Raw genomic sequence first — 27488 nt, 5'->3', positions numbered from 1 at the left:
AGTGTTAGTAGAGTGAAGCGTGGAGAGACAGTGTTAGTAGAGTAACGCGTAGAGAGACAGTGTTAGTAGAGTAAAGCGCAGAGAGACAGTGTTAGTAGAGTAAAGCGTAGAGAGACAATGTTAGTAGAGTGAAGCGCAGAGAGACAGTGTTAGTAGAGTGAAGCGTGGAGAGACAGTGTTAGTAGAGTAACGCGTAGAGAGACAGTGTTAGTAGAGTAAAGCGTAGAGAGACAGTGTTAGTAGAGTGAAGCGCAGAGAGACAGTGTTAGTAGAGTAAAGCGTAGAGAGACAGTGTTAGTAGAGTGAAGCGTGGAGAGACAGTGTTAGTAGAGTAACGCGTAGAGAGACAGTGTTAGTAGAGTAAAGCGCAGAGAGACAGTGTTAGTAGAGTAAAGCGTGGAGAGACAGTGTTAGTAGAGTAAAGCGTAGAGAGACAGTGTTAGTAGAGTGAAGCGTGGAGAGACAGTGTTAGTAGAGTAACGCGTAGAGAGACAGTGTTAGTAGAGTAAAGCGCAGAGAGACAGTGTTAGTAGAGTAAAGCGTAGAGAGACAATGTTAGTAGAGTGAAGCGTAGAGAGACAGTGTTAGTAGAGTAACGCGTAGAGAGACAGTGTTAGTAGAGTAAAGCGCAGAGAGACAGTGTTAGTAGAGTAAAGCGTAGAGAGACAATGTTAGTAGAGTGAAGCGTAGAGAGACAGTGTTAGTAGAGTGAAGCGTAGAGAGACAGTGTTAGTAGAGTAAAGCGCGGAGAGACAGTGTTAGTAGAGTAAAGCGTAGAGAGACAGTGTTAGTAGAGTACAGCGTAGAGAGACAGTGTTAGTAGAGTACAGCGTAGAGAGACAGTGTTAGTAGAGTAAAGCGTAGAGAGACAGTGTTAGTAGAGTAAAGCGTAGAGAGACAGTGTTAGTAGAGTAAAGCGTAGAGAGACAGTGTTAGTAGAGTGAAGCGCAGAGAGACAGTGTTAGTAGAGTAAAGCGCAGAGAGACGGTGTTAGTAGAGTAAAGCGCAGAGAGACAGTGTTAGTAGAGTAACGCGTAGAGAGACAGTGTTAGTAGAGTAAAGCGTGGAGAGACAGTGTTAGTAGAGTGAAGCGCAGAGAGACGGTGTTAGTAGAGTAAAGCGCAGAGAGACAGTGTTAGTAGAGTGAAGCGCAGAGAGACAGTGTCAGTAGAGTAAAGCGTAGAGAGACAGTGTTAGTAGAGTAAAGCGTAGAGAGACAGTGTCAGTAGAGTAAAGCGTAGAGAGACAGTGTTAGCAGAGTAAAGCGTAGAGAGACGGTGTTAGTAGAGTAAAGCGCAGAGAGACAGTGTTAGTAGAGTGAAGCGTAGAGAGACAGTGTTAGTAGAGTAAAGCGTAGAGAGACAGTGTTAGTAGAGTAACGCGTAGAGAGACAGTGTTAGTAGAGTAAAGCGTAGAGAGACAGTGTTAGTAGAGTAAAGCGTAGAGAGACAGTGTTAGTAGAGTACAGCGTAGAGAGACAGTGTTAGTAGAGTGAAGCGCAGAGAGACAGTGTTAGTAGAGTAAAGCGTAGAGAGACAGTGTTAGTAGAGTGAAGCGCAGAGAGACAGTGTTAGTAGAGTGAAGCGCAGAGAGACAGTGTTAGTAGAGTAAAGCGTAGAGAGACAGTGTTAGTAGAGTGAAGCGCAGAGAGACAGTGTTAGTAGAGTAAAGCGTAGAGAGACAGTGTTAGTAGAGTAAAGCGTAGAGAGACAGTGTTAGTAGAGTAAAGCGTAGAGAGACAGTGTTAGTAGAGTAAAGCGCAGAGAGACAGTGTTAGTAGAGTAAAGCGCAGAGAGACAGTGTTAGTAGAGTAAAGCGTAGAGAGACAGTGTTAGTAGAGTAAAGCGTAGAGAGACAGTGTTAGTAGAGTAAAGCGTAGAGAGACAGTGTTAGTAGAGTAAAGCGTAGAGAGACAGTGTTAGTAGAGTAAAGCGTAGAGAGACAGTGTTAGTAGAGTGAAGCGTAGAGAGACAGTGTTAGTAGAGTGAAGCGTAGAGAGACAATGTTAGTACAGTAAAGCGTAGAGAGACAGTGTTAGTAGAGTGAAGCGTAGAGAGACAGTGTTAGTACAGTAAAGCGTAGAGAGACAGTGCTAGTAGAGTGAAGCGTAGAGAGACAGTGTTAGTAGAGTGAAGCGTAGAGAGACAGTGTTAGTAGAGTACAGCGTAGAGAGACAGTGTTAGTAGAGTAAAGCGTAGAGAGACAGTGTTAGTAGAGTACAGCGTAGAGAGACAGTGTTAGTAGATTAAAGCGTAGAGAGACAGTGTTAGTAGATTAAAGCGTAGAGAGACAGTGTTAGTAGAGTACAGCGTAGAGAGACGGTGTTAGTAGAGTAAAGCGTAGAGAGACAGTGTTAGTAGAGTAAAGTGTAGAGAGACAGTGTTAGTAGAGTACAGCGTAGAGAGACAGTGTTAGTAGATTAAAGCGTAGAGAGACAGTGTTAGTAGAGTACAGCGTAGAGAGACAGTGTTAGTAGAGTAAAGCGTAGAGAGACAGTGGTAGCGAGAACGCAGTGAGCAGACAGGGTAGCCATGCATCGGAAGGATGCAGAGTAGGAGAAACTGTAGAGACGACAAGCGTAGCGATAGTGAGGTAGAGGGCACGGAGAGACGCGGAGCGGTGGCGCGGCGAAGGTGGACTCTAAGAGGAAAATAAAGAGGAGAGAAAGACAACCCTTGTACGAGTCCTACATATATATATATACGGTGCGTGTAAAACAACCCCCTACCTCCTCGCGGTGCCGGACGGGCAACTCTGTCGTGGACAGTGCTGTGGGGGGAGGGTCAATTCCGATTGGCCTCTCCCCTCATGGCGTCTGTGACCACCACAGCGGCTAAATGGGGGCTCTGGACGGGTGCGAGGGGCTGGTAACCCCTCCACCTTCAATTAATTACCACTAAATCACAAATTAAATATGTAACTAATAAGCTTGTGCCGGAGGTCCCGGGGGGACAGGCATCTTTGACGTCTCCTGGCCAAACCGAATTTAGCGGAGCAAAGAGAAACAACAAAACGCCACTACGGATGGCCACGTGGAATGTTCGAATGCTCACTGCGGAGGAGAGGCTGCCACTCCTTTGTCGGGAGCTGGACCGGTACCGCCTGGATCTCTGTGGCATTCAGGAGGTCCGGTGGACCGGATCTGGCTCCTGCCACCATGAGGGGTGGACAGTCCTTGGGGCAGCAAACTGCCAAACAGGGTGTGGCTCTTCTTCTGAACAAACGAATGAAAGGGGCATGGGAGTGTGAGGGTGAGGTGTGGGAAGCTGTAAGCTCCAGGCTACTTTGGGCTCGCCTTCTCATCAACCAGAGGCGAGGAGTGGTAGTCGTGGTTACTTATGCCCCCACCAAAGACAAACATCTGTGGAGGGATGCAGGCAAGGCCGATGAGTCAGATGCCTTCCATGACCTCCTGTCACAGGTGCTGGCTAAAGTGGCCCCTTGGGATAGAGTCATCTTGTTGGCGCTGCTGCTGAACCTGGAGCTTGCCATCCAGACACCACACAACTCCCAATCAGTGATGGGGCAGTTGTGGCGAGAGTGGAGAGTTTCCCATATCTGGGCAGTGTGCTTATGACCGGCTCCGGTCTCACTCCGAATCAGTCGAGCGGCAATATCTTTTCATCGGTTGCGTAACGCAGTGTGGAAGCTACCTGGTCTCTCACTCCACACGAAGCTTCAGGTCTTCTCGGCCACAGTCATTCCCTCCCTTCTCTACGCTTGCGAAACGTGGACCCCCCTAATGGAGCATCTTCGCCTCTTAGTAACGTTTAGGCTGGCCTGCCTACGATCCATCCTGGGTTTAACCAGGCTGGATTGTGTGAGGAGCTCACGAATCCTTGAAAGATCTGGACAAAGTCCCATTGGGGAGCTCCTCCGGCAGGCAAGGCTGCGTTGGCTGGGTCACGTAGTCTGCATTCCCAGCCACCGCATGCCTAAACAGCTTTTGTTCGGCCGGATCGAGGGGGCTAAACGGGCGCGGCACGGGCAAAAGAAGAGATGGAGTGACGTGGTACAGGAGGACGTGGAGATGAGTGGACTTGCCGACGACCGGTACCAGCGGTGTCAAGCATTTGTGGAGGAGGCTCGTGAAGGACGCTACTGGGCAGTTGGAGGCAGTCGCCCTCCAATAACAACGGAGGGCAGAGGAGCGCCGGGTGGCTAAAGCACAGCAAGTTGGCACAGTAGGGGGCACAGGTGGTGCATCAGCCAGTCATCTCGGTCATCTTGGTCAGACGACCCGTGGCACCTGCTGGGTCTGCCCCGTGACCTCCTGCCAGCGGGCGTTCGACACTTCACGTGGCCTCAAGGTGCACATGGCCTGGCACAAGCGTCGTGATGACGTCACCGCCACTTAGTGGCGAATGGCGGTTGTTGTTGTTGTTGTGTGACGCTGTGACGGTGTGACGCTGTGGCAGTGTGACGTTGTGTGGTTGTGTGACGCTGTGTGGGGGTGTGACGCTGTGTGGTTGTGTGACGCTGTGTGGAGGTGTGACGCTGTGTGACTGTGTGACGCTGTGTGGAGGTGTGACGCTGTGTGGAGGTGTGACGCTGTGTGGTGGTGTGACGCTGTGTGGAGGTGTGACGCTGTGTGACTGTGTGACGCTGTGTGGAGTTGTGAGGCTGTGTGGAGGTGTGACGCTGTGTGGAGGTGTGACGCTGTGTGGAGGTGTGACGCTGTGTAGTGGTGTGACGCTGTGTGATGGTGTGACGTTGTGTGGTGGTGTGACGCTGTGTGATGGTGTGACGCTGTGTGACTGTGACGCTGTGTGACTGTGTGACGCTGTGTGATGGTGTGACGCTGTGTGGTTGTGTGACGCTGTGTGACGATGTGTGATGCTGTGTAACGGTGTGACGCGCGTGTCACCTGTGCGTGGATGATCTGCTGCTTGGCGTCGATCACCGCCTGCATCTCGGCGTGGTCCCTCGTGAGCTCCTCCTCCACGGCGATCAGCCTGGGGGGTCACCCACCCAGTCACCCAGTCACCCAGTCACTCACCAACTCACCCAGTCACCCACCAACTCACCCAGTGACTCACTCACTCACTCACCCACCCACTCACTCACTCACTCACCCAGCCACTCACCCGCTCACCCACCCACCCAGTCACCCACTCCACCACCCATCCAGTCACCCACTCCACCACCCATTCACCCAGTCACCCACCCACCCACTCCCTCACCCACCCACCCACTCCCTCACCCACCTACCCACTCCCTCACCCACCCACTCCACCACCCACCCACTCCCTCACCCACCCAGTCACCCACCCGCCCACCGACCTGCTGATGATGCCCTTCATCTGCGCCTCCTTGTCCTCCTGCTGCCGCCGCAGGCGCTCTCCACTCTCCTCGAGGCGAGCGCGGTACTCCTGCTGCACCGCCTCGCGCTGCTCCTCCTGCAGCCGCAGCCGCTGGGCGCTCTCCTGCTGCCGGCGCGTCGACGCCGCCAGCAGCTCGCGCAGCGCACTCAGCTCACACTCGTACTGACGGGGGGGGGGGGGGCATCAGCATCATGACTACTACTACTACCGTCACCACCACCACCACTACCGTCATCACCACCACCACTACCGTCACCTTCACCACCACCACCACTACCGTCACCTTCACCACCACTATTGTCATCACCACCACCACTACCGTCACCACCACCACTACCGTCACCACCACCACCACCACCACTACCGTCACCACCACCACCACTACCGTCACCACCACCACCACTACCGTCACCACCACCACCACCACAACCACCACTACCATCACCACCACCACCACTACCGTCACCACCACAACTACCGTCACCACCACCACTACCGTCACCACCACCACCACTACCGTCACCACCACCACCACTACCGTCACCACCACCACCACTACCGTCACCACCACCACCACCACCACTACCACCACCACCACTACCATCACCACCACCACTACCGTCACCACCACCACCACCACAACCACCACTACCATCACCACCACCACCACTACCGTCACCACCACCACTACCGTCACCACCACCACTACCGTCACCACCACCACCACTACCGTCACCACCACCACCACTACCGTCACCACCACCACCACTACCGTCACCACCACCACCACTACCGTCACCACCACCACCACCACCACTACCACCACCACCACTACCATCACCACCACCACTACCGTCACCACCACCACTACCGTCACCACCACCACCACCACTACCACCACTACCGTCACCACCACCACCACTACCGTCACCACCACCACCACCACCACTACCACCACCACCACTACCATCACCACCACCACTACCGTCACCACCACCACTACCGTCACCACCACCACCACCACTACCACCACTACCGTCACCACCACCACCACTACCGTCACCTTTACCACCACCACCACTACCGTCACCTTCACCACCACTATTGTCATCACCACCACCACTACCGTCACCACCACCACCACTACCGTCACCACCACCACCACTACCGTCACCACCACCACCACTACCGTCACCACCACCACCACCACTACCACCACCACCACTACCGTCACCACCACCACTACCGTCACCACCACCACTACCGTCACCACCACCACCACCACTACCACCACTACCGTCACCACCACCACCACTACCGTCACCTTTACCACCACCACCACTACCGTCACCTTCACCACCACTATTGTCATCACCACCACCACTACCGTCACCACCACCACTACCGTCACCACCACCATCACCACCACTACCGTCACCACCACCACCACTACCGTCACCACCACCACCACTACCGTCACCACCACCACTACCACCACCACTACCACAACCACCACTACCATCACCACCACCACCACTACCGTCACCACCACCACTACCGTCACCACCACCACTACCGTCACCACCACCACCACTACCGTCACCACCACCACCACTACCGTCACCACCACTACCGTCACCACCACCACCACTACCGTCACCACCACCACCACCACTACCACCACCACCACTACCGTCACCACCACCACCACTACCGTCACCACCACCACCACTACCGTCACCACCACCACTACCGTCACCACCACCACTACCGTCACCACCACCACCACCACTACCACCACCACCACTACCGTCACCACCACCACTACCGTCACCACCACCACCACCACTACCACCACTACCGTCACCACCACTACCACCACCACCACTACCGTCACCACCACCACTACCGTCACCACCACCACCACCACTACCACCACTACCGTCACCACCACCACCACTACCGTCACCACCACCACCACTACCGTCACCATCATCACCACTACAACAACCACCGCCGCCACCCCTACTGCTACCGGCTTACTCGCCCACCCACCCACTCACTGACTCACTCACCTTCCCACGCACTCACCCGCTCACCCACTTACTCACTCACCCACCTACTCACCCACTCACCCACCTACCCACCCACTCACTCAATTAGTCACCCACTCGCCCACCTACCCACCCACTGACTCACTCACCCACTCACCTACTCATCCACTTACTCAGTGACCCACTCACTGACTCACTCACCGACTCACCTACCCACCCACTCACCCACTCACTCACTCACTAACTCACCCACTCACTCACCTACCCACCCACTCACCCACCTACTCACACACTCACCCACCTACTCACACACTCACTCACCCACCCACCCACCCACTCACTCACCCACCCACCCACTCACCCACCCACCCACCCACTCTCAAACCCACCCACCCACTCACTCACTCACTCACCCACCCACCCACTCACTCACCTACCCACCTACCCACCCACTCACTCACTCACTCACCTTCCTGAGGATGTGCTGCTGCTGCTCGTCAGTGTGCTGCTGCTGCTGGTGGTGGAGGTCTTCAGTGTGGTGCTGATGGTGGTGGTGGTGCTGGAGGTCTTCAGTGTGCTGGTGGTGGTGGAGGTCGTCAGGGTCGTGGTCGCTGCACTGCAGGTGCAGGAGCCAGGCCGCAGTGCGCTCCACCGGAGACAGGTCAGCCGCACTCACGGGGGAGTCGGGCTGCGTCACAGCGCACGTCACACCACGCGTCACACCACGCGTCACACCACGCGTCACACCACGCGTCACACCACGCGTCACACCACGCGTCACACCACGCGTCACACCACGCGTCACACCACGCGTCACACCACGCGTCACACCACGCGTCACACCACGCGACACACCACGCGTCACACCACGCGTCACACCACGCGTCACACCACGCGTCACACCACGCGTCACACCACGCGACACACCACGCGACACACCACGCGTCACACCACGCGACACACCACGCGTCACACCACGCGACACACCACGCGTCACACCACGCGTCACACCACGCGTCACACCACGCGTCACACCACGCGTCACACCACGCGTCACACCACGCGTCACACCACGCGTCACACCACGCGTCACACCACGCGACACACCACGTGACACACACACCACGTGTCACACCACGCGTCACACCACGCGTCACACCACGCGTCACACCACGCGTCACACCACGCGTCACACCACGCGTCACACCACGCGTCACACCACGCGTCACACCACGCGTCACACCACGCGTCACACCACGTGTCACACCACGTGTCACACCACGTGACACACCACGTGACACACCACGCGTCACACGTGTCACACCACGTGTCACACCACGTGTCACACCACGCGTCACACCACGCGTCACACCACGTGACACACCACGCGTCACACCACGCGTCACACCACGCGTCACACCACGTGTCCACAAATCCTTGAAAGATCTGGGCAAAGTCCCATCAGTGAGCTCCTCCGGCAGGCAAGGCTGCGTTGGCTGGGTCATGTAGCCCGCATGCCCAGCCACCGCATGCCTAAACAGCTTTTGTTCGGCCGGATCGAGGGGGCTAAACGGGCGCGGCACGGGCTAGAGAAGAGATGGAGTGATGTGGTACAGGAGGACGTGGAGCTGAGTGGACTTGCCGATGACTGGTACCAGCGGTGTCAAGATCGGCCTCAGTGGAGGAGGCTCGTGAAGGACGCTACTGGGCAGTTGGAGGCAGTCGCCCTCCAGCAACAATGGAGAGCGGAGGAGCGACGCTCACAACAACGAGCGGAGCGCCGGGTGGCTAAAGCACAGCAAGTTGGCACAGTAGGGGGCACAGGTAGTGCATCAGCCAGTCATCTCGGTCATCTCAGTCAGTCGACCCGTGGCACCTGGGTCTGCCCCGTGACCTCCTGCCAGCGGGCGTTCGACACTTCACGTGGCCTCAAGGTGCACTTGGCCTGGCACAAGCGTCGTGGTGACGTCACCGCCACTGAGTGGCGAATGGCGGTTGTTGTTGTTGTTGCACTCACCGGGACCCGGTGAGCCGATGGGCGTGACGCTGGGGTGGGGCTCTCGCCCTTGGACGACCCGGAATGTTGCCGTGGCCGGGCCAACGGCACCAACGCCGCCGCCGCCGCCCCCCCAAATGGGGGGCCCTGCGTGCCAGAGGTCCCCTCGGGGGGTCCCGCTGGGGGTCCCGCTGGGGGTCCCGGCGGACCCCGGCGGACCCCTTTGCCTCCCGGGGGAGGACCGGCGTCTGTGCAGGGCCAGGGCACGGAGGTTAGATGCTTAGAAACTACATGAGAGTTCATGGTTTAGTGTGTGGGTCTCTGTGGGTCTCTGTGGGTCTCTGTGGGTCTCTGTGGGTATCTGTGGGTCTCTGTGGGTCTCTGTGGGTCTTTGTGGGTCTCTGTGGGTCTCTGTGGGTCTCTGTGGATCTCTGTGGGTCTCTGTGGGTCTCTGTGGGTCTCTGTTGGTCTCTGTGGGTCTCTGTGAGACTATGGGTCTCTGTGGGTCTCTGTGGGTCTCTGTGGGTGTATGTGGGTCTCTGTGGGTCTCTGTGGGTCTCTGTGGGTCTCTGTGGGTCTCTGTGGGTCTCTGTTGGTCTCTGTGGGTCTCTGTGAGACTATGGGTCTCTGTGGGTCTCTGTGGGTCTCTGTGGGTGTATGTGGGTGTCTGTGGGTCTCTGTGGGTCTCTGTGAGACTATGGGTGTCTGTGGGTCTCTGTGGGTCTCTGTGGATGTCTATGGGTCTTTATGGGTCTCTGTGGGTCTCTGTGGGTGTCTGTGGGTGTCTGTGGGTGTCTGTGGGTCTCTGTGGGTCTCTGTGGGTCTCTGTTGGTCTCTGTGGGTCTCTGTGAGACTATGGGTCTCTGTGGGTCTCTGTGGGTGTATGTGGGTGTCTGTGGGTCTCTGTGGGTCTCTGTGGGTCTCTGTGGGTCTCTGTGAGACTATGGGTGTCTGTGGGTCTCTGTGGGTCTCTGTGGATGTCTATGGGTCTCTGTGGGTCTCTGTGGGTCTCTGTGGGTGTCTGTGGGTGTCTGTGGGTCTCTGTGGATCTCTGTGGGTCTCTGTGGGTCTCTGTGGGTCTCTGTGGGTCTCTATGGGTGTCTATGTTGTTTAAGCTTCTCTGTGGCTCTGTGGGTCTCTGTGGGTCTCTGTGGGTCTCTGTGGGTCTCTGTGGGTCTCTATGTAGACACATAGAGATACATAGAGACCCTTAGACCACGTGTCTCTCCGTGTCTCTCTGTATCTCTCTGGGTCTCTATGTAGACACATAGAGATACATAGAGACACACAGACTGTGTGTGTGTCTCCGTGGGTCTCTATGTAGACCTGTAGTGACACACAGAGACTGAGAGAGCGACCCATAGACTATGTCTCTCTCTGTCTCACTATGGGTCTACATAAAGACCCATAGACTATGTGGTAGCAGCAGCAGCAACAGAAGCAGCATCAGCAGCAGTAGAAGAAGCAGTAGAAGCAGCAGTAGTAGCAGCAGTAGCAGCAGAAGCAGCAGCAGCAGTAGTAGCAGCAGTAGCAGCATCAGCAGCAGCAGTAGAAGCAGTCGAATCAGCAGCATCAGCATCGTCATCATCATCGTCACTCACCCTCCGCTCGCCACTGCGGCCCCAGGCTGTTGATCTTTCCCTGCAGCAGCTGCAGCTGCTGCTGCTGCATCGCCGCACCTCCCCGTCTCACCAAGTCCTCGGTGCCGCTGTACGTGTGGTGCTTGGTCACCTCCTCCGAGTCTCCTCTTCTCCTACCACCACCACCACGACCACCACCGCCACCGCCACCACCACCACCACCACCACCACCGCCACCGTCACGGCCCCTCTGCTGTGCAGCTATTGCCGAGAAGTTGAAGAGCGGGTTCTGAAAGGACAGCGGTTGGAGCTGCTGCTGCTGCTGTTGTTGTTGAAGCAGCAGCTGTTGTTGTTGTTGTTGGTTGTGCTGGTGGTTGTTGTAGTGGTGGTGGTGGTCAGAGGTGGTGGTCCAGGAGCGTTCGTCCGCGGCTCTCTCCGCCGCGTGCTTCTCGGGCTGCTGCAGGTCGAGCAGCGAGAGGCTTTTGCTGCCGTTCCAGCGCGGCGCGTGGTGCTGATGATGCTGCTGCTGATGCTGCTGCTGCTGCTGCTGATGATGATGATGAGTGGAGGAAGAGGACGAGGAGGAGGTGGAGGCGTGGTGGAGTGAGCGGGACATCCCGTCGCTCTTTGCGGCGGTGACGGTGGGAGCCAGGTGGGACTGGGATGACGACGCTCGGTAGAACGATCCACCACCGCCACCACCGCCGCCACCACCGCCACCACCACCACCACCACCACCGTCGTTGTCCTGAGTGGTGGTGGTGATGGTGGTGGAGGATTTCCTGGGGAAGTCGCCCCTAGGCCGGAGGGAAGGAGGGGGGACGACATTGGCAAGAATTTCGATTTGAAGCTTTCGTGACTGCAGGGATTCATCTTCTTGGTTCTTTCGGTAAAGTCACGTAGAATGGAAATTATAAAATAATAAAAATAAAACATAAGATAAAATTCTCACGACGTTTCGGCCACAACGCAAGCAGCCGTCCTCAGGTGAAGAACAGGTCTGTCAGAAAGACAGCGTCTGAATGAAACACCACCAGGCTTGGCAGCGTATATTTAAGCTGCTGGGTTGGAGGGGGAAGAGCGCCTTCCCCCTCCAACCCAGCTTCAATATACGCTGTGAGAATGATTTTATTATGTTGTATTTTTATTATTTTATTATTTCCATTCTACGTGACTTTACCGAAAGAACCAAGAAGATGACATTGGCAAGGTTGAGTGAGCACGTGTCTGTGTGTGTGTGTCTGTGTGTGTGTGTCTGTGTGTGTGTCTGTGTGTGTGTCCGACAAAACAACAGCCTACCTCCTCGCGGTGCCGGATGGGCAACGCTGTGGTGGGCAGTGCCGTGGTGGGGGGGAGGGCCAATGTAGATTGGCCATTCCCCTCATGGCGTCTGCGTATCGCTGTTATTGTGCCAAGAAGCGCTGTTCCCATTGCAGTTGCCGGCAATACCGGCCACACGCCGATAGGAGGCGACAGAGGGGCTGAGCCCCCATGCTGAGCGCCTATGGGCCATAGGGCCCAACGGTTACCTGAAGTATTCTTAGGTTTTTTGGGTAAAGTCACGTAGGTAAAAAATTTAAATTAATAAAAGTAAAATAAAATAAAAATTAAATAAAAATCACGACGTTTCGGAGGCAACACAAGCTTCCGTCTTCAGGTGGAACCGTCACAGCCCGACAGCTGTATCAAGTAAATGAGAGATTCCAAGAGATACTACCCCGTATATATACTGGTTGAGGGGGTGGGGGGATGGGCCAGGACAGGCCCCCTTTTTATTATTATGGTAAGGTGCGGCTTGAGACTACGGCTAGTCTACCTTAAGTAACAGGTTACCTTAAGACTTAAGTAACAGCATGTAAAAGGGGGCAGACCCCAGACCCCAGGAGGCGGAGCTGTGGGATGACATCATCCCCGGATCCTTCTAGAAGGTTCGAGAAGGGAGGCGTGGCCGGGTGGCGGAGAGAGCTCACGGCAGAGGTCGCAAACGGGTTTTGATTCATCTTCTTGGTTCTTCCGGTAAAGTCACGTAGAATGGAAATAGTAAAATAATAAAAATAAAACATAATAACATAATTCTCACGACGTTTCGGCCACAACGCAAGCAGCCGTCCTCAGGTGGAGAACAGGTCTGTCGTACCCGTACCCGGCCGCACCAGGGTCGCAAATGGGTACCCGTACCCGGCCGGGTACGGGTAGCCGTTCCCTACCCGTACCCGTACCCTACCCGAAATGAGTGACAAACGGCTACTCACCAGTGACTCACGGCCTACCCGTACCCGTACCCGGCCGCACCAGGGTCTCAAACGGGTACCCGTACCCGGCCGGGTACGGGTAGCCGGGTATCGGGTAGGGTACGGGTATCGGGTACTCGGTTGCGACCTCTGGCTTACGGCTCTGTATAAAAGCCGGACCTCTGAACGGTCTCAGGCAGTCGTCGTCCAGACAAGAAGCCTCGTAGCCCTGGCAAGGGTCGGCTCCAGCTTGTATACCTGTGAAGATTCAAGTTTCACTCACGGAGGAGTTGTAGATTAGCTAGTGAGGGGCGTAGTAGTCTGGAGAGTAACCCTCATAGGGTATCGGTGTGAGGGGCCGTTACCTCTCTGTGTTAAGTGTGAATTGTTAGACAAAAACTGTGTTGCCTCAGAGAAGTTATCCTCTAGTTATTCAACCCACTACAACTGTAGCCACCACAGCGGCCAAATGGGGGCTCTGGATGGGTTCGAGGGGCTGGTAACCCCTCCACTTCAAATAATTACTGCTAAACCACGGAAAAAATATCAAACGAAGCTTGTGCCGGAGGCCCCGGGGGGACAGGCGTCCATGACGTCTCCTGGCCAAACCCCATTTGGCAGAGCCAGGAGACTGAATCCTTACCCTTGGGGCTCCTCCAGAAACAACACAAAACCACTACGGATGGCCACATGGAATGTTCGAACGGCTCACTGCGGAGGAGAGGCTGCCACTCCTCTATCGGGAGCTGGACCAGTACCACCTGGATCTCTGTGGTATTTAGGAGGTCCGGTGGACCGGCTCTGGCTCCTGCCACCATGAGGGGTGGACAGTCCTCTACTCGGGGCAGGAGACTGCCAAACAACAGGGTGTGGCTCTTCTTCTGAACAACATAATCAAGGGGGCGTGGGAGCGTGGCGGTGAGGTGTGGGAAGCTGTAAGCCCCAGGTTACTTTGGGCTCGCCTTCCCATCAACCAGAGGTGAGGAGTGGTGGTCGTGGTTACTTATGCCCCCACCGAAGACGAACATCTGTGGAGGGATGCAGGCAAGGCCTATGAATCAGATGTGTTCTATAACCTCCTGTCACAGGTGCTGGCTAAAGTGGCCACTCGGCATAGAGTCATCTTGTTGGGTGACTTCAATACCCGAGTTGGCCATGATGCTGGCACCTAGTCTAGAGTGATTGGAAGGAATGGGCCAGATCAGCTTAATAACAACGGCAGGAGGATTTGAAGCTTTCTTGACTGCAGGAATTACTCTTTGGTTCTTTCGCTAAAGTCACGTAGAAATAAAATAAATTAAATAATAGAACACGACGTTTCGATTGCAACACAAGCAATCGTCATCAGGTACAACTACAGGGGCATCTCACTCCTCAGTGTGCCGGGAAAGGTGCCGGCAAGGATTATTCAACATCGCCTTGCCAGGCACGCCGAGGAGAAGCTTGCGGTGGTTGTTGTTGTTGTTGGTGATTGGTGGTGGTTGTTGTTGTTGTTGGTGATTGGTGATTGGTGGTAGTTGGTGTTAGTGGTTGTTGTGATTGGTGGGTGGCTGAAGCACAGCAAGTAGGCACAGTAGGGGGCACAGGTGGTGCATCAGCCACTCATCTCGGTCATCTCGGTCAGTCGACCCGTGGCACCTGCTGGGTCTGCCCCGTGACCTCCTGCCAGCGGGCGTTCGACACTTCACGTGGTAGCCTCAAGGTGCACATGGCCTGGCACAAGCGTCGTGGTGACGTCACCACGACGCTTAGTGGCGAATGGCGGTTGTTGTTGTGGTTGGTGGTGGTGGTGTTTGGTGGTGGTGCTTGGTGGTTGGTGGTGGTGTTTGGTGGTGGTGGTTGGTGGTTGGTGTTAGTGGTTGTTGTGGTTGGTGGTGGTGTTTGGTGGTTGGTGGTGGTGTTTGGTGGTGTTTGGTGGTTGGTGGTGGTTGTTGTGGTTGTTGGTGGTGGTGTTTGGTGGTGGTGTCTCCTTACCCTCTCCACTCATCATTCCCAGCACCCCCCTCCTCTTCGAAGATGCGCTGCAGGCCGGAGGGAACGCTGCTGACTCCGCTCTCACCACCACCGCCACCACCACCACCACCGCCACCACCACCACCACCACCGCCACCACCGTCACCACCTCCGTTGATGTTTGGCGTGGAGCTGTAGCGTCCGGACAGACGCCGCAGCTGCTGCTGCTGCTGCGGTGGTGGTGGTGGTGGTGGTGGCGTGGGGCTGTCCAGGGCAGCGCTCAGTTCGGCCAGGATGCGGGGCAGCGGGCCCAGCAGGGACAACGTCGCCTGGGGGGGGGGGGGGGCACGGAGAGAGGGGGGGAGGGGGGGGAGTGTTGGCTCCACGTTGTTCTACGCTCCCTCCTCATCACTCCCCCCCTCCCCCTCCCCCCCTCCCCCTCCCCCCCTCCCCCTCCCTCCCTCCCCCTCCCTCCCCACTACATCCCCCCCAAACCCTCCCCCCTCCCTCCCGCCCACCTGGTCAAGCTGCTGGGTGACCTCCATCAGGAGGATGTGGAGGCTGGCCAGCTCGTGGTCCAGGTCGATGTAACCTCCCATCCTCACATCCTCCCATCCTCACATCCTCCCATCCTCACATCCTCCCATCCTCACATCCTCACATCCTCACATCCTCACATCCTCACATCCTCACATCCCCCCATCCTCACATCCCCCCATCCTCCCACCCTCCCATCCTCACATCCTCACATCCTCACATCCTCCCATCCTCACATCCTCCCATCCTCACATCCCCCCATCCTCCCACCCTCCCATCCTCACATCCTCCCATCCTCACATCCTCACACCCTCCCATCCTCACATCCTCACACCCTCCCATCCTCACACCCTCCCATCCTCACATCCCCCCATCCCCCCATCCTCACATCCTCACATCCTCACATCCTCCCATCCTCCCATCCTCCCATCCCCCCATCCTCCCACCCTCCCATCCCCCCATCCTCCCACCCTCCCATCCTCACACCCTCCCATCCCCCCATCCTCCCACCCTCCCACCCTCCCATCCTCCCATCCTCACATCCCCCCATCCTCACATCCTCACATCCTCACATCCTCCCATCCTCACATCCTCCCACCCTCCCATCCTCACATCCTCCCATCCTCACACCCTCCCATCCCCCCATCCTCCCATCCTCACATCCTCACACCCTCACACCCTCACATCCTCACACCCTCACACCCTCACATCCTCACATCCTCACATCCTCACATCCTCCCATCCTCACACCCTCCCATCCTCACATCCCCCCATCCTCCCATCCTCACACCCTCCCATCCTCACATCCCCCCATCCTCCCATCCTCACACCCTCCCATCCTCACATCCCCCCATCCTCCCATCCTCACACCCTCCCATCCTCACATACTCACATCCTCACATCCTCCCATCCTCCCACCCTCCCATCCTCACATCCTCCCATCCTCCCATCCTCCCATCCTCACACCCTCCCACCCTCACACCCTCACATCCTCACATCCTCCCACCCTCCCACCCTCACACCCTCCCATCCTCACATCCTCACATCCTCACATCCTCCCATCCTCACATCCTCACATCCTCACATCCTCCCATCCTCCCACCCTCCCACCCTCCCACCCTCACACCCTCACACCCTCCCATCCTCACACCCTCCCACCCTCACATCCTCCCATCCTCCCATCCTCACATCCTCACATCCTCACACCCTCCCATCCTCCCATCCTCACATCCTCCCATCCTCCCATCCTCACATCCTCACACCCTCCCACCCTCCCACCCTCACACCCTCCCATCCTCACACCCTCCCATCCTCACATCCTCCCATCCTCCCATCCTCACATCCTCCCATCCTCCCACCCTCACACCCTCACACCCTCACACCCTCACACCCTCCCATCCTCCCATCCCCACATCCTCACATCCTCCCATCCTCACATCCTCACATCCTCACACCCTCCCATCCTCACATCCTCCCATCCTCCCATCCTCACATCCTCACATCCTCACACCCTCCCATCCTCCCATCCTCACATCCTCACACCCTCACATCCCCCCATCCTCACATCCCCCCATCCCCCCATCCTCACATCCTCACATCCTCCCATCCTCCCATCCTCACATCCTCACATCCTCACACCCTCCCACCCTCCCATCCTCACATCCTCCCATCCTCACATCCTCCCATCCTCCCATCCCCCCATCCTCCCATCCTCACATCCCCCCATCCTCCCATCCTCACATCCTCACATCCTCCCATCCTCACATCCTCCCATCCTCCCATCCTCACACCCTCCCATCCTCCCATCCTCCCACCCTCCCACCCTCACACCCTCACACCCTCACACCCTCCCATCCTCCCATCCTCACACCCTCCCACCCTCACACCCTCACACCCTCCCATCCTCACACCCTCCCACCCTCACATCCTCACATCCCCCCATCCCCCCATCCTCACATCCCCCCATCCCCCCATCCTCACATCCTCACACCCTCACATCCCCCCATCCCCCCATCCCCCCATCCTCACATCCCCCCATCCCCCCATCCCCCCATCCCCCCATCCTCACATCCTCACATCCTCCCACCCTCACACCCTCACACCCTCCCATCCTCACATCCTCACATCCCCCCATCCCCCCATCCCCCATCCCCCCATCCTCACATCCCCCCATCCCCCCATCCCCCCATCCTCACATCCTCACATCCCCCCATCCTCACATCCTCACATCCTCCCATCCTCACACCCTCCCATCCTCACATCCTCACATCCTCCCATCCTCCCATCCTCCTATCCTCACACCCTCCCATCCTCACACCCTCCCATCCTCACATCCCCCCATCCCCCCATCCTCCCACCCTCCCATCCTCACATCCTCACACCCTCCCATCCTCACACCCTCCCATCCCCCCATCCTCCCACCCTCCCATCCTCACATCCTCACACCCTCCCATCCTCACACCCTCCCATCCTCACATCCCCCCATCCCCCCATCCTCACATCCTCACATCCTCCCATCCTCCCATCCTCACACCCTCCCATCCTCACATCCCCCCATCCCCACATCCTCACATCCTCACATCCTCCCATCCTCCCACCCTCCCATCCTCACATCCTCCCATCCTCACATCCTCCCATCCTCCTCCCGCCCACCTGGTCCAGGTGCTGGGTGACCTCGAGCAGGAGGATGTGGAGGGTGGCGAGCTCGTGTCCCAGGTCGATGTACCCGTCGAAGCCGGCCACGGCGCCGGCTCCGTCTCCCGCTGAGACGTCGGAGAGGAGCCGGCGAGCGGCGGGGCCGGAGGCCGTCAGGAAGTCGTTCATGAAGGCCAGGCCGGAATCGTGGCTGCCAAACCTGCACGCACGCACGCACACACACACATAGACACGTAGACACATAGACACACATAAACACACACACACATAGACACACACACACACACATAGACACATACACATATAGACACACAACAACAACCGCCATTCGCCACTAAGTGGTGGTGACGTCACCACGACGCTTGTGCCAGGCCATGTGCACCTTGAGGCCACGTGAAGTGTCGAACGCCCACTGGCAGGAGGTCACGGGGCAGACCCAGCTGCTACGGGTCGACTGACTGAGATGACCGAGATGACTGGCTGATGCACCGGCTGATGCACCACCTGTGCCCGCTACTGTACCAACTTGCTGTGCTTTAGCCACCCGGCGCTCCGCTCGTTGGAGGCAGTCGCCCTCCAACAACGCCCTCCGTTGTTGTTGGAGGGCGACTGCCTCCAACTGCCCAGTAGCGTCCTTCACGAGCCTCCTCCACAGAGGCCGATCTTGACACCGCTGGTACCAGTCATCGGCAAGTCCACTCAGCTCCACGTCCTCCTGTACCACATCACTCCATCTCTTCTCTAGCCCGTGCAGCGCCCGTTTAGCCCCCTCGATCCGGCCGAACAACCCAGGATGCATCGTAGGCAGGCCAGCCTAAATGTTTCCAACCAGCGAAGATGCTCCATTAGGGGGGTCCACGTTTCGCAAGAATAGAGAAGGGAGGGAATGACCGTGGCCGAGAAGACCTGAAGCTTCGTGCGGAGCGACAGACCAGGTAGCTTCCACACAGCGTTACGCAACCGATGAAAAGATATTGCCGCTCGACTGATTCGGAGTGAGACCTCTGCTGTTAAACTGGAGCCGGTCATAAGCACATTGCCCAGGTATGGGAAACTCTCCACTCTCTCCACAACTGCCCCATCACCGATTGGGAGTTGTGGGGGTGGAGTGTCCGATGGTACAAAATACCCAGGCAGGTGCTTAGTTTTGGTGGGGCTGATGGTAAGGCCCCACCTCTTAGTGGCACGCTCCAGTCTCAGCAGCAGCGTCTCCAACTCCTCTTCTGAATGAGCAGCTATTACCAAATCATCGGCATACATAACGTGGTTGACCAATAGGGAGCCATCCCTTGATCGCACCCGGGCGTCGATCAGCCTCCCATTACATCTGTACCAAATGGAAATTCCTCTGGTACAGCTATTGAAGGCTTCACGAACTACGCTGTCAAAATAAATGTTAATTAATGTGGGAGCCAGAGGACATCCCTGTCGCACCCCAAGGTGTAAAGGGAAAGGCTCTGACTCCCGGCCACATAGTTTTACCCGGGCCTGTTCACCATCAGGAAGGTCCTTAATGATTGTGAGTTTTGAGGCAGGGACTCGGAAAGCATGAAGAACTGCCCATAGCCCTGACCTGTTGATGGTATCATAAGCGTTGACCAGGTCAATAAAGCAGAGATGTAGGTCTTGTTGGAATTCCCTACACCTCTGCCGTAGCAGACGAACAGAGAATATGGCATCTGTGCAGGACCGCCCTGGTCTCAAACCACTCCTCAGCGTGCCTAGCAAGGCGATATTGAATAATCCTTGCCAGGACCTTTCCCGGCACACTGAGGAGTCAGATGCCCCTGTAGTTGTTACAGTCTGTGCAGTCCCCCTTCTTAAAAAGGGGGACCACCAGGGCATCCTTCCAATCCTACGGAACCCGTCCAGTGGTCCAGACTGCTGTTATGATGTCATGTAGGGCAGTATGTGCACAAACGCCACCCTCCCTCAGCATTTCGCTTGGGAGATCATCTCTGCCCGGTGCCTCAACGGATGGCACCTCAGCCAGCCACTCACAGGGGTGACTTCCTCCTCCAATATTTGAGGCACCGCAGCCTCAGCAGGGTCATCCCCACTTTGCCCCATGATGTTTTCCAGGCAGAATAATTTCCCCTCCCCCAGGACCTCACAGAAATGCTCAGCAAATATGAAAACCTATTCCTGGGGGTCGGAGATTGGATCACCGTTCTCTCCCCTATTGATGGTGATAGGTGTGGCGCTGCAGGTTACTTTTTTGATGGAGTTATATAGTGATTTGTGATCGCGGGCCACTGAGGCAGACTCCATCTCCTCAGCAACCCGCGACCACCACCCATCCTTACAGCGCCTTACGGCTCTCCGAACCTCCGAGCGAAGGCTGCGGTAAACCTCCTCATTCTCTGACGTGGGATGCTGTAGGCGATGAGAGTGGGCTTGTCGCTTTTTCTCAATTAACCTGAACACCTCCTCTGTCAGCCAGGGTCTCTGGGGAGGTCTGGAACGCGTACCCAAAGCAGCCATTGCAGCTGAATGAGTCACAGTCCTAAACCTCACCCATTTACACTCGACATCAGGAGGAGTGGGGGACGATGCCAACCCCAGCTGCAAGCGATGTTGAAATTCTCGCTTGCAACTTCATTAGCTAGCTGAGACCATGCCACTGTGGGTTTGAATGGGGTCCTGGGTGTACACTCACCACCGGAGTGGAATAATGGCAGGCGCATCTTACAGATGACAAGTCGATGGTCAGTGGGCAGATCAGCTCCACGGTAGGTCCTGGTGTCAAGGACATGGGCTCGCATCCGCTGGTCCGTCACTATGTAGTCCAGCAGATGTTCTTGCTTGGACCCGGCATGCATCCATGATGTTGTGTGGATGCGCCGATGCCGGAAGAGCGTGTTGGTAATTACAAGCCCATGGGCTGCACAAAAATCTAGCAGCCTCCTGCCATTGTTATTCAGCTGATCTGGCCCATGCCTTCCAATCACTCCAGACCAGGTGCCAGCATCAAGACCAACTCAGGCATTGAAGTCACCCAACAAGATGACTCTGTCCCGAGGGGCCGCTTTAGCCAGCACCTGTGACAAGAGGTCATAGAAGGCATCTCACTTAGCGGCCTTGCCTACATTCCTCGACGGATGTTCATCTTCAGTGGGGGTGTAAGCAACCACCACCACCCCATATGAACGTATGTGTGTGTTGAACTCCTAGTGTAGTGTATATAGTGTAGTGGAAAATAGCGTATAGTAGTGAAGTGTATAGTAGTGAAGTGTAGTGTATAGTAGTGTATAGTAGTGTAGTGTATAGTAGTGTAGTGTATAGTAGTGTATAGTAGTGTAGTGTATAGTAGTGAAGTGTATAGTAGTGTGTAGTAGTGTATAGTGTTGTAGTGTATAGTGTAGTAGTGTATAGTGTATAGTAGTGTATAGTGTTGTAGTGTATAGTGTATAGTGTTGTAGTGTATAGTGTTGTAGTGTATAGTGTTGTAGTGTATAGTGTATAGTAGTGTATAGTGTATAGTAGTGTATAGTGTTGTAGTGTATAGTAGTGTGTAGTGTATAGTGTTGTAGTGTATAGTGTATAGTAGTGTATAGTAGTGTATAGTGTATAGTAGTGTAGTGTTTAGTAGTGTATAGTGTAGTGTATAGTGTAGTGTATAGTGTAGTGTATAGTAGTGTAGTGTATAGTAGTGTAGTGTATAGTAGTGTAGTGTATAGTAGTGTAGTGTATAGTAGTGTAGTGTATAGTAGTGTAGTGTATAGTAGTGTAGTGTATAGTGTTGTAGTGTATAGTAGTGTATAGTAGTGTAGTGTATAGTAGTGAAGTGTATAGTAGTGTAGTGTATAGTAGTGTAGTGTATAGTAGTGTAGTGTATAGTAGTGTAGTGTATAGTAGTGTATAGTAGTGTAGTGTATAGTAGTGTATAGTAGTGTAGTGTATAGTAGTGTAGTGTATAGTAGTGTAGTGTGTAGTAGTGTATAGTAGTGTAGTGTATAGTAGTGTATAGTAGTGTAGTGTATAGTAGTGTAGTGTATAGTAGTGTAGTGTGTAGTAGTGTATAGTAGTGTAGTGTATAGTAGTGTATAGTAGTGTAGTGTATAGTAGTGTAGTGTATAGTAGTGTAGTGTATAGTAGTGTAGTGTATAGTGTATAGATGCACTCACATAACTCCCCCCCCACGTACCACCCCCAAGTCACCCCCCCCACCTACCTGCCCCCCACCCCCCACGTCACCCCCCCCCCACCCACCTGCTGAAGGCGGCCACCTTCTGCAGCACGGTGGCGATGAGCGCCAGCGTGCGCTCCGTCCGCTCTCCGGGCGGCTCCAGCGCCAGCCCCGAGAGCGCCGGCGAGGCGACGGCCGGGCACAGGAAGTGGCGGAAGAGCGCCGCCGCCACGAGCCGCTCGGCCAGCGGCACGCCGGACCCCTCGGGGGGGGGGCGGGGGCCGCGGACGTCGCACCGCTGGCGCCAGGCGGAGAAGAGTTCCTTGAGCTCGCGCGGGAACTCGCTGGGGGCGCGGGGAGATAGACACAGAGATACACACAGAGATATATACAGAGATACACACAGAGATGTACACAGAGACACGCGGAGATACACACAGAGACACACACAGAGATACACAGAGATACACACAGAGACACACACAGAGATATACATAGATGTACATAGAGATACACACAGAGATATACACACAGAGATATACACAGATACACGCGGAGATACACACAGAGATATACACAGAGATGTGCACAGAGATGTGTACAGAGATGTACATAGACATAGACACACAGAGATACACACAGAGACACACACAGAGACAAAGATCACCCATGTAGCCTTAACAGACTGTAGGGACAAGTGCTGTGAGCGAGCACCTATGAAGGCCGGAACGGTACACGAGGGGGTGGGTGGCCAGCACCACGCCCGACCGCCTTTGTCTCTCTAGCAGTGATGTTTACACACCGCACCAGGTACTCATTTGAGGCTGAGTCGACCTAGGGGAGGCCCAGGACCGGTTCAGATAATCGTCACTGGTGTTGGCCGTGAGTGGGAATCGAACCCGGGTCGCCAGGTTAATAGCGCAGTGCGCTAACCGCTACACTACCGCTCCTAAAACAATTATAGATACACACAGAGACACACACACACACATAGACACACAGAGACACACACAGAGACACTCACAGAGACACACACAGAGACACACAGAGACAGCCACAGAGACTCACACAGAGACACACACAGAGACACACACACAGACACACACACAGACACACACAGAGACACACACAGAGACACACACACAGACACACACAGACACACACAGAGACACTCACAGAGACTCACACAGAGACACACACAGAGACACACACAGAGACACACACACAGACACACACAGAGACACACACAGACACACACACAGACACACAGACTCACACAGATTCACACAGAGGTGTGGTGTGGTGCAGAGCGGTGTGACGCTCACCAGCACGAGTTGACGATCTTGCAGAAGGCCAGCTCGCAGCACATGGTGAGGTTGCTGCGATTGTCACGGAGTTCGGAGCCGGAGCAGCGGGCCGGGTCCACCTCACAGGCCTCCTCCGACTCGTAGAGCGCTCGCACAAACTCACCTGCACCGCAACACACCACACACCATAACACACCGTGACACACCGTCACACACCACACGCACAAACTCACCTGCACCGCAACACACCACACACCATAACACACCGTGACACACCGTCACACACCACACGCACAAACTCACCTGCACCGCAACACACCACACACCATAACACACCGTCACACACCACACACACCACACGCACAAACTCACCTGCACACACCGCACAACGTAACACAACATAACACACCGTGACACACCACACGCACAAACTCCACTGCACCGCACAACGTAACACACCACACCGCACCGCACACGCACCACACACACCGTAACACACCGTAACAGACCACACACCACACGCACCGTAACACCACACCGTAACACACCGTAACACACCGTAACACCACACCGTAACACACCGTAACAGACCACACACGCACCGCACAACGTAACACACCGTAACACACCGTAACAGACCACACACGCACCGCACAACGTAACACACCGTAACGCACCGCACCACACACCATAACACACCACACATCGTAACACACCGTAACACACCGCACACCACACGCACCGTAACACACCATGACACACCGTAACACACCACACAACACCCCGTAACACACCGTAACACACGCACCGTAACACCCCGTCACGCACCGTAACACACCGTAACACCCCGTAACACACGCACCGTAACACACCACACCACACCGTAACACACCGTAACACACCATGACACACCGTAACACACCACACAACACACCATGACACACCGTAACACACCACACCACACACCGTAACACACCACACGCACCGTAACACACCATGACACACCATGACACACCGTAACACACCACACACCGTAACACACCGTAACACCCCGTAACACACCGTAACACACCGTAACACACCGTAACACCCCGTAACACACGCACCGTAACACACCACACCACACCGTAACACACCGTAACACACCATGACACACCGTAACACACCACACAACACACCATGACACACCGTAACACACCACACCACACACCGTAACACACCACACGCACCGTAACACACCATGACACACCATGACACACCGTAACACACCACACACCGTAACACACCGTAACACCCCGTAACACACCGTAACACACCGTAACACACCGTAACACACCACACAACACACCGTAACACCCCGTAACACACCACACACCGTAACACACCGTAACACCCCGTAACACCCCGTCACGCACCGTAACACACCACACCGCACCGCACCGTAACACACACCGTAACACACCACACACCGTAACGCACCGTAACACACCGTAACACACCACACACCGTAACACACCGTAACACACCGTAACACACCGTAACACACACCGTAACACACCGTAACACCGCACCGTAACACACCGTAACACACACCGTAACACACCGTAACACACCGTAACACACCGTAACACACCGTAACACACCGTAACACCGCACCGTAACACACCGTAACACACACCGTAACACACCGTAACACACCGTAACACACACCGTAACACACCGTAACACCGCACCGTAACACACCGTAACACACACCGTAACACACCGTAACACACCGTAACACACCGTAACACACACCGTAACACACCGTAACACACCGTAACACCGCACCGTAACACACCGTAACACCGCACCGTAACACACTGTAACACACCGTAACACACTGTAACACACCGTAACACACCGTAACACACCGTAACACACCACACACCGTAACACACCGTAACACACCACACACCGTAACACACTGTAACACACCGTAACACACCGTAACACACCGTAACACACCACACACCAAACCACACCGTAACACACCACACACCGTAACACACTGTAACACACCGTAACACACTGTAACACACACCGTAACACACCACACACCGTAACACACCGTAACACACTGTAACACACACCGTAACACACCACACACCGTAACACACCGTAACACACACCGTAACACACCACACACCGTAACACACCACACACCGTAACACACCGTAACACACACCGTAACACACCGTAACACACTGTAACACACACCGTAACACACCGCACACCGTAACACACCACACACCGTAACACACCGTAACACACACCGTAACACACCGCACACCGTAACACACCACACACCGTAACACACCGTAACACACCACACACCGTAACACACCGTAACACACACCGTAACACACCACACACCAAACCACACCGTAACACACCGCACACCGTAACACACCACACACCGTAACACACCACACACCAAACCACACCGTAACACACCGCACACCGTAACACACCACACACCGTAACACACCACACACCAAACCACACCGTAACACACCGCACACCGTAACACACCACACACCGTAACACACCATAACATACCGTAACACAACACACACACCGTAACACACCGTACACACGGTAACACCCCACAACGTAACACACCACACACCACACCGTAACACCGTAACACACCACTCCGCACCATAACACAGCGCACCGTAACACACCACAGCGCAACCATAACACACCGTAACACACCACACACACCACACCACACCGTAACACACCGTAACACACCGCACCACACCATAACACACCGTAACACACCGTAACACACCGTAACACACCACACACACCACACCACACCGTAACACACCGCACCGTAACACACCACACCACACCATAACACACCGTAACACACCGTAACACACCGTAACACACACACCGCACCATAACACACGCATCGTAACACACACACCGTAACACACCACACCACACGCACCACACCACACGCACCGCACGCACCCCACCATATACACCACACACACCGCATCCACCGCACACACCACACCCACACAGACCACACCACCCCACACCGCACCGCACACACCACACACACCACATCACACTCACCACACCGCACCGCACACACCACACACACCACATCACACTCACCACACCGCACCGTACACAACACCGTACCGGACCACACCGCATACACCACACACATCACACCACACCACACACACCACACACACCACATCACACACATCACACCACACCACACACATCACACCACACCACACACACCACACACACCACATCACACGCACCACACCACACCACACACACCACATCACACGCACCACACCACACCGCACACACCACACCCACCGCACGCACCGCACCCACACACCGCACCACACGCACCACACCACACCGCACCTTAACCTCCGTGACTACCTTGACCCCCGGCAGCGCCTCCTTGAGCCCCCCCCACGACCCCCACGAGGACCCCTCTCGAAGCTCCCCACGACTAACCCCCCTCACTCCACCTTCACTCCTTGACCCCCATTTGACCTCCCCGTGACCTCTTCACGACCCCCTTGACCCCCCTTGACCTCCCCCGCGACCCCCACGATCTCCCCACGACCCCACCGTGACCTCCCTACAACCCCGTTGACCCCTCCTTCGACCTCTACATGACCTCTCCTTGACCT

The 27488-nt window shown here is 55.6% G+C and overlaps 1 protein-coding gene across 1 annotated transcript in view; it reads right to left on the bottom strand.

Moving 5' to 3' along the window:
- Positions 1-27488, bottom strand: part of LOC144952480 (ras GTPase-activating protein nGAP-like) — a 109390-nt gene that overhangs the window by 18006 nt on the left and 63896 nt on the right. Inside the window, exons 13-21 of the mRNA XM_078882920.1 lie at positions 23785-23929; positions 22543-22803; positions 18328-18529; positions 15160-15467; positions 10976-11751; positions 9396-9622; positions 7848-8066; positions 5284-5486; positions 4868-4955 (exon numbers count right to left, since the gene is read on the bottom strand). Coding sequence (XP_078739046.1) covers positions 4868-4955; positions 5284-5486; positions 7848-8066; positions 9396-9622; positions 10976-11751; positions 15160-15467; positions 18328-18529; positions 22543-22803; positions 23785-23929 — 2429 coding nt within the window. The remainder of the gene's footprint in view (positions 1-4867; positions 4956-5283; positions 5487-7847; positions 8067-9395; positions 9623-10975; positions 11752-15159; positions 15468-18327; positions 18530-22542; positions 22804-23784; positions 23930-27488) is intronic.

This window comes from Lampetra fluviatilis, chromosome 68 (assembly GCF_964198595.1).
Source record: "Lampetra fluviatilis chromosome 68, kcLamFluv1.1, whole genome shotgun sequence".
Taxonomy (NCBI): Eukaryota; Metazoa; Chordata; class Hyperoartia; order Petromyzontiformes; family Petromyzontidae; genus Lampetra; species Lampetra fluviatilis.
The sequence above is the reverse complement of the archived record's forward strand: the minus strand, read 5'-3'. Positions and strand labels throughout refer to the sequence as shown.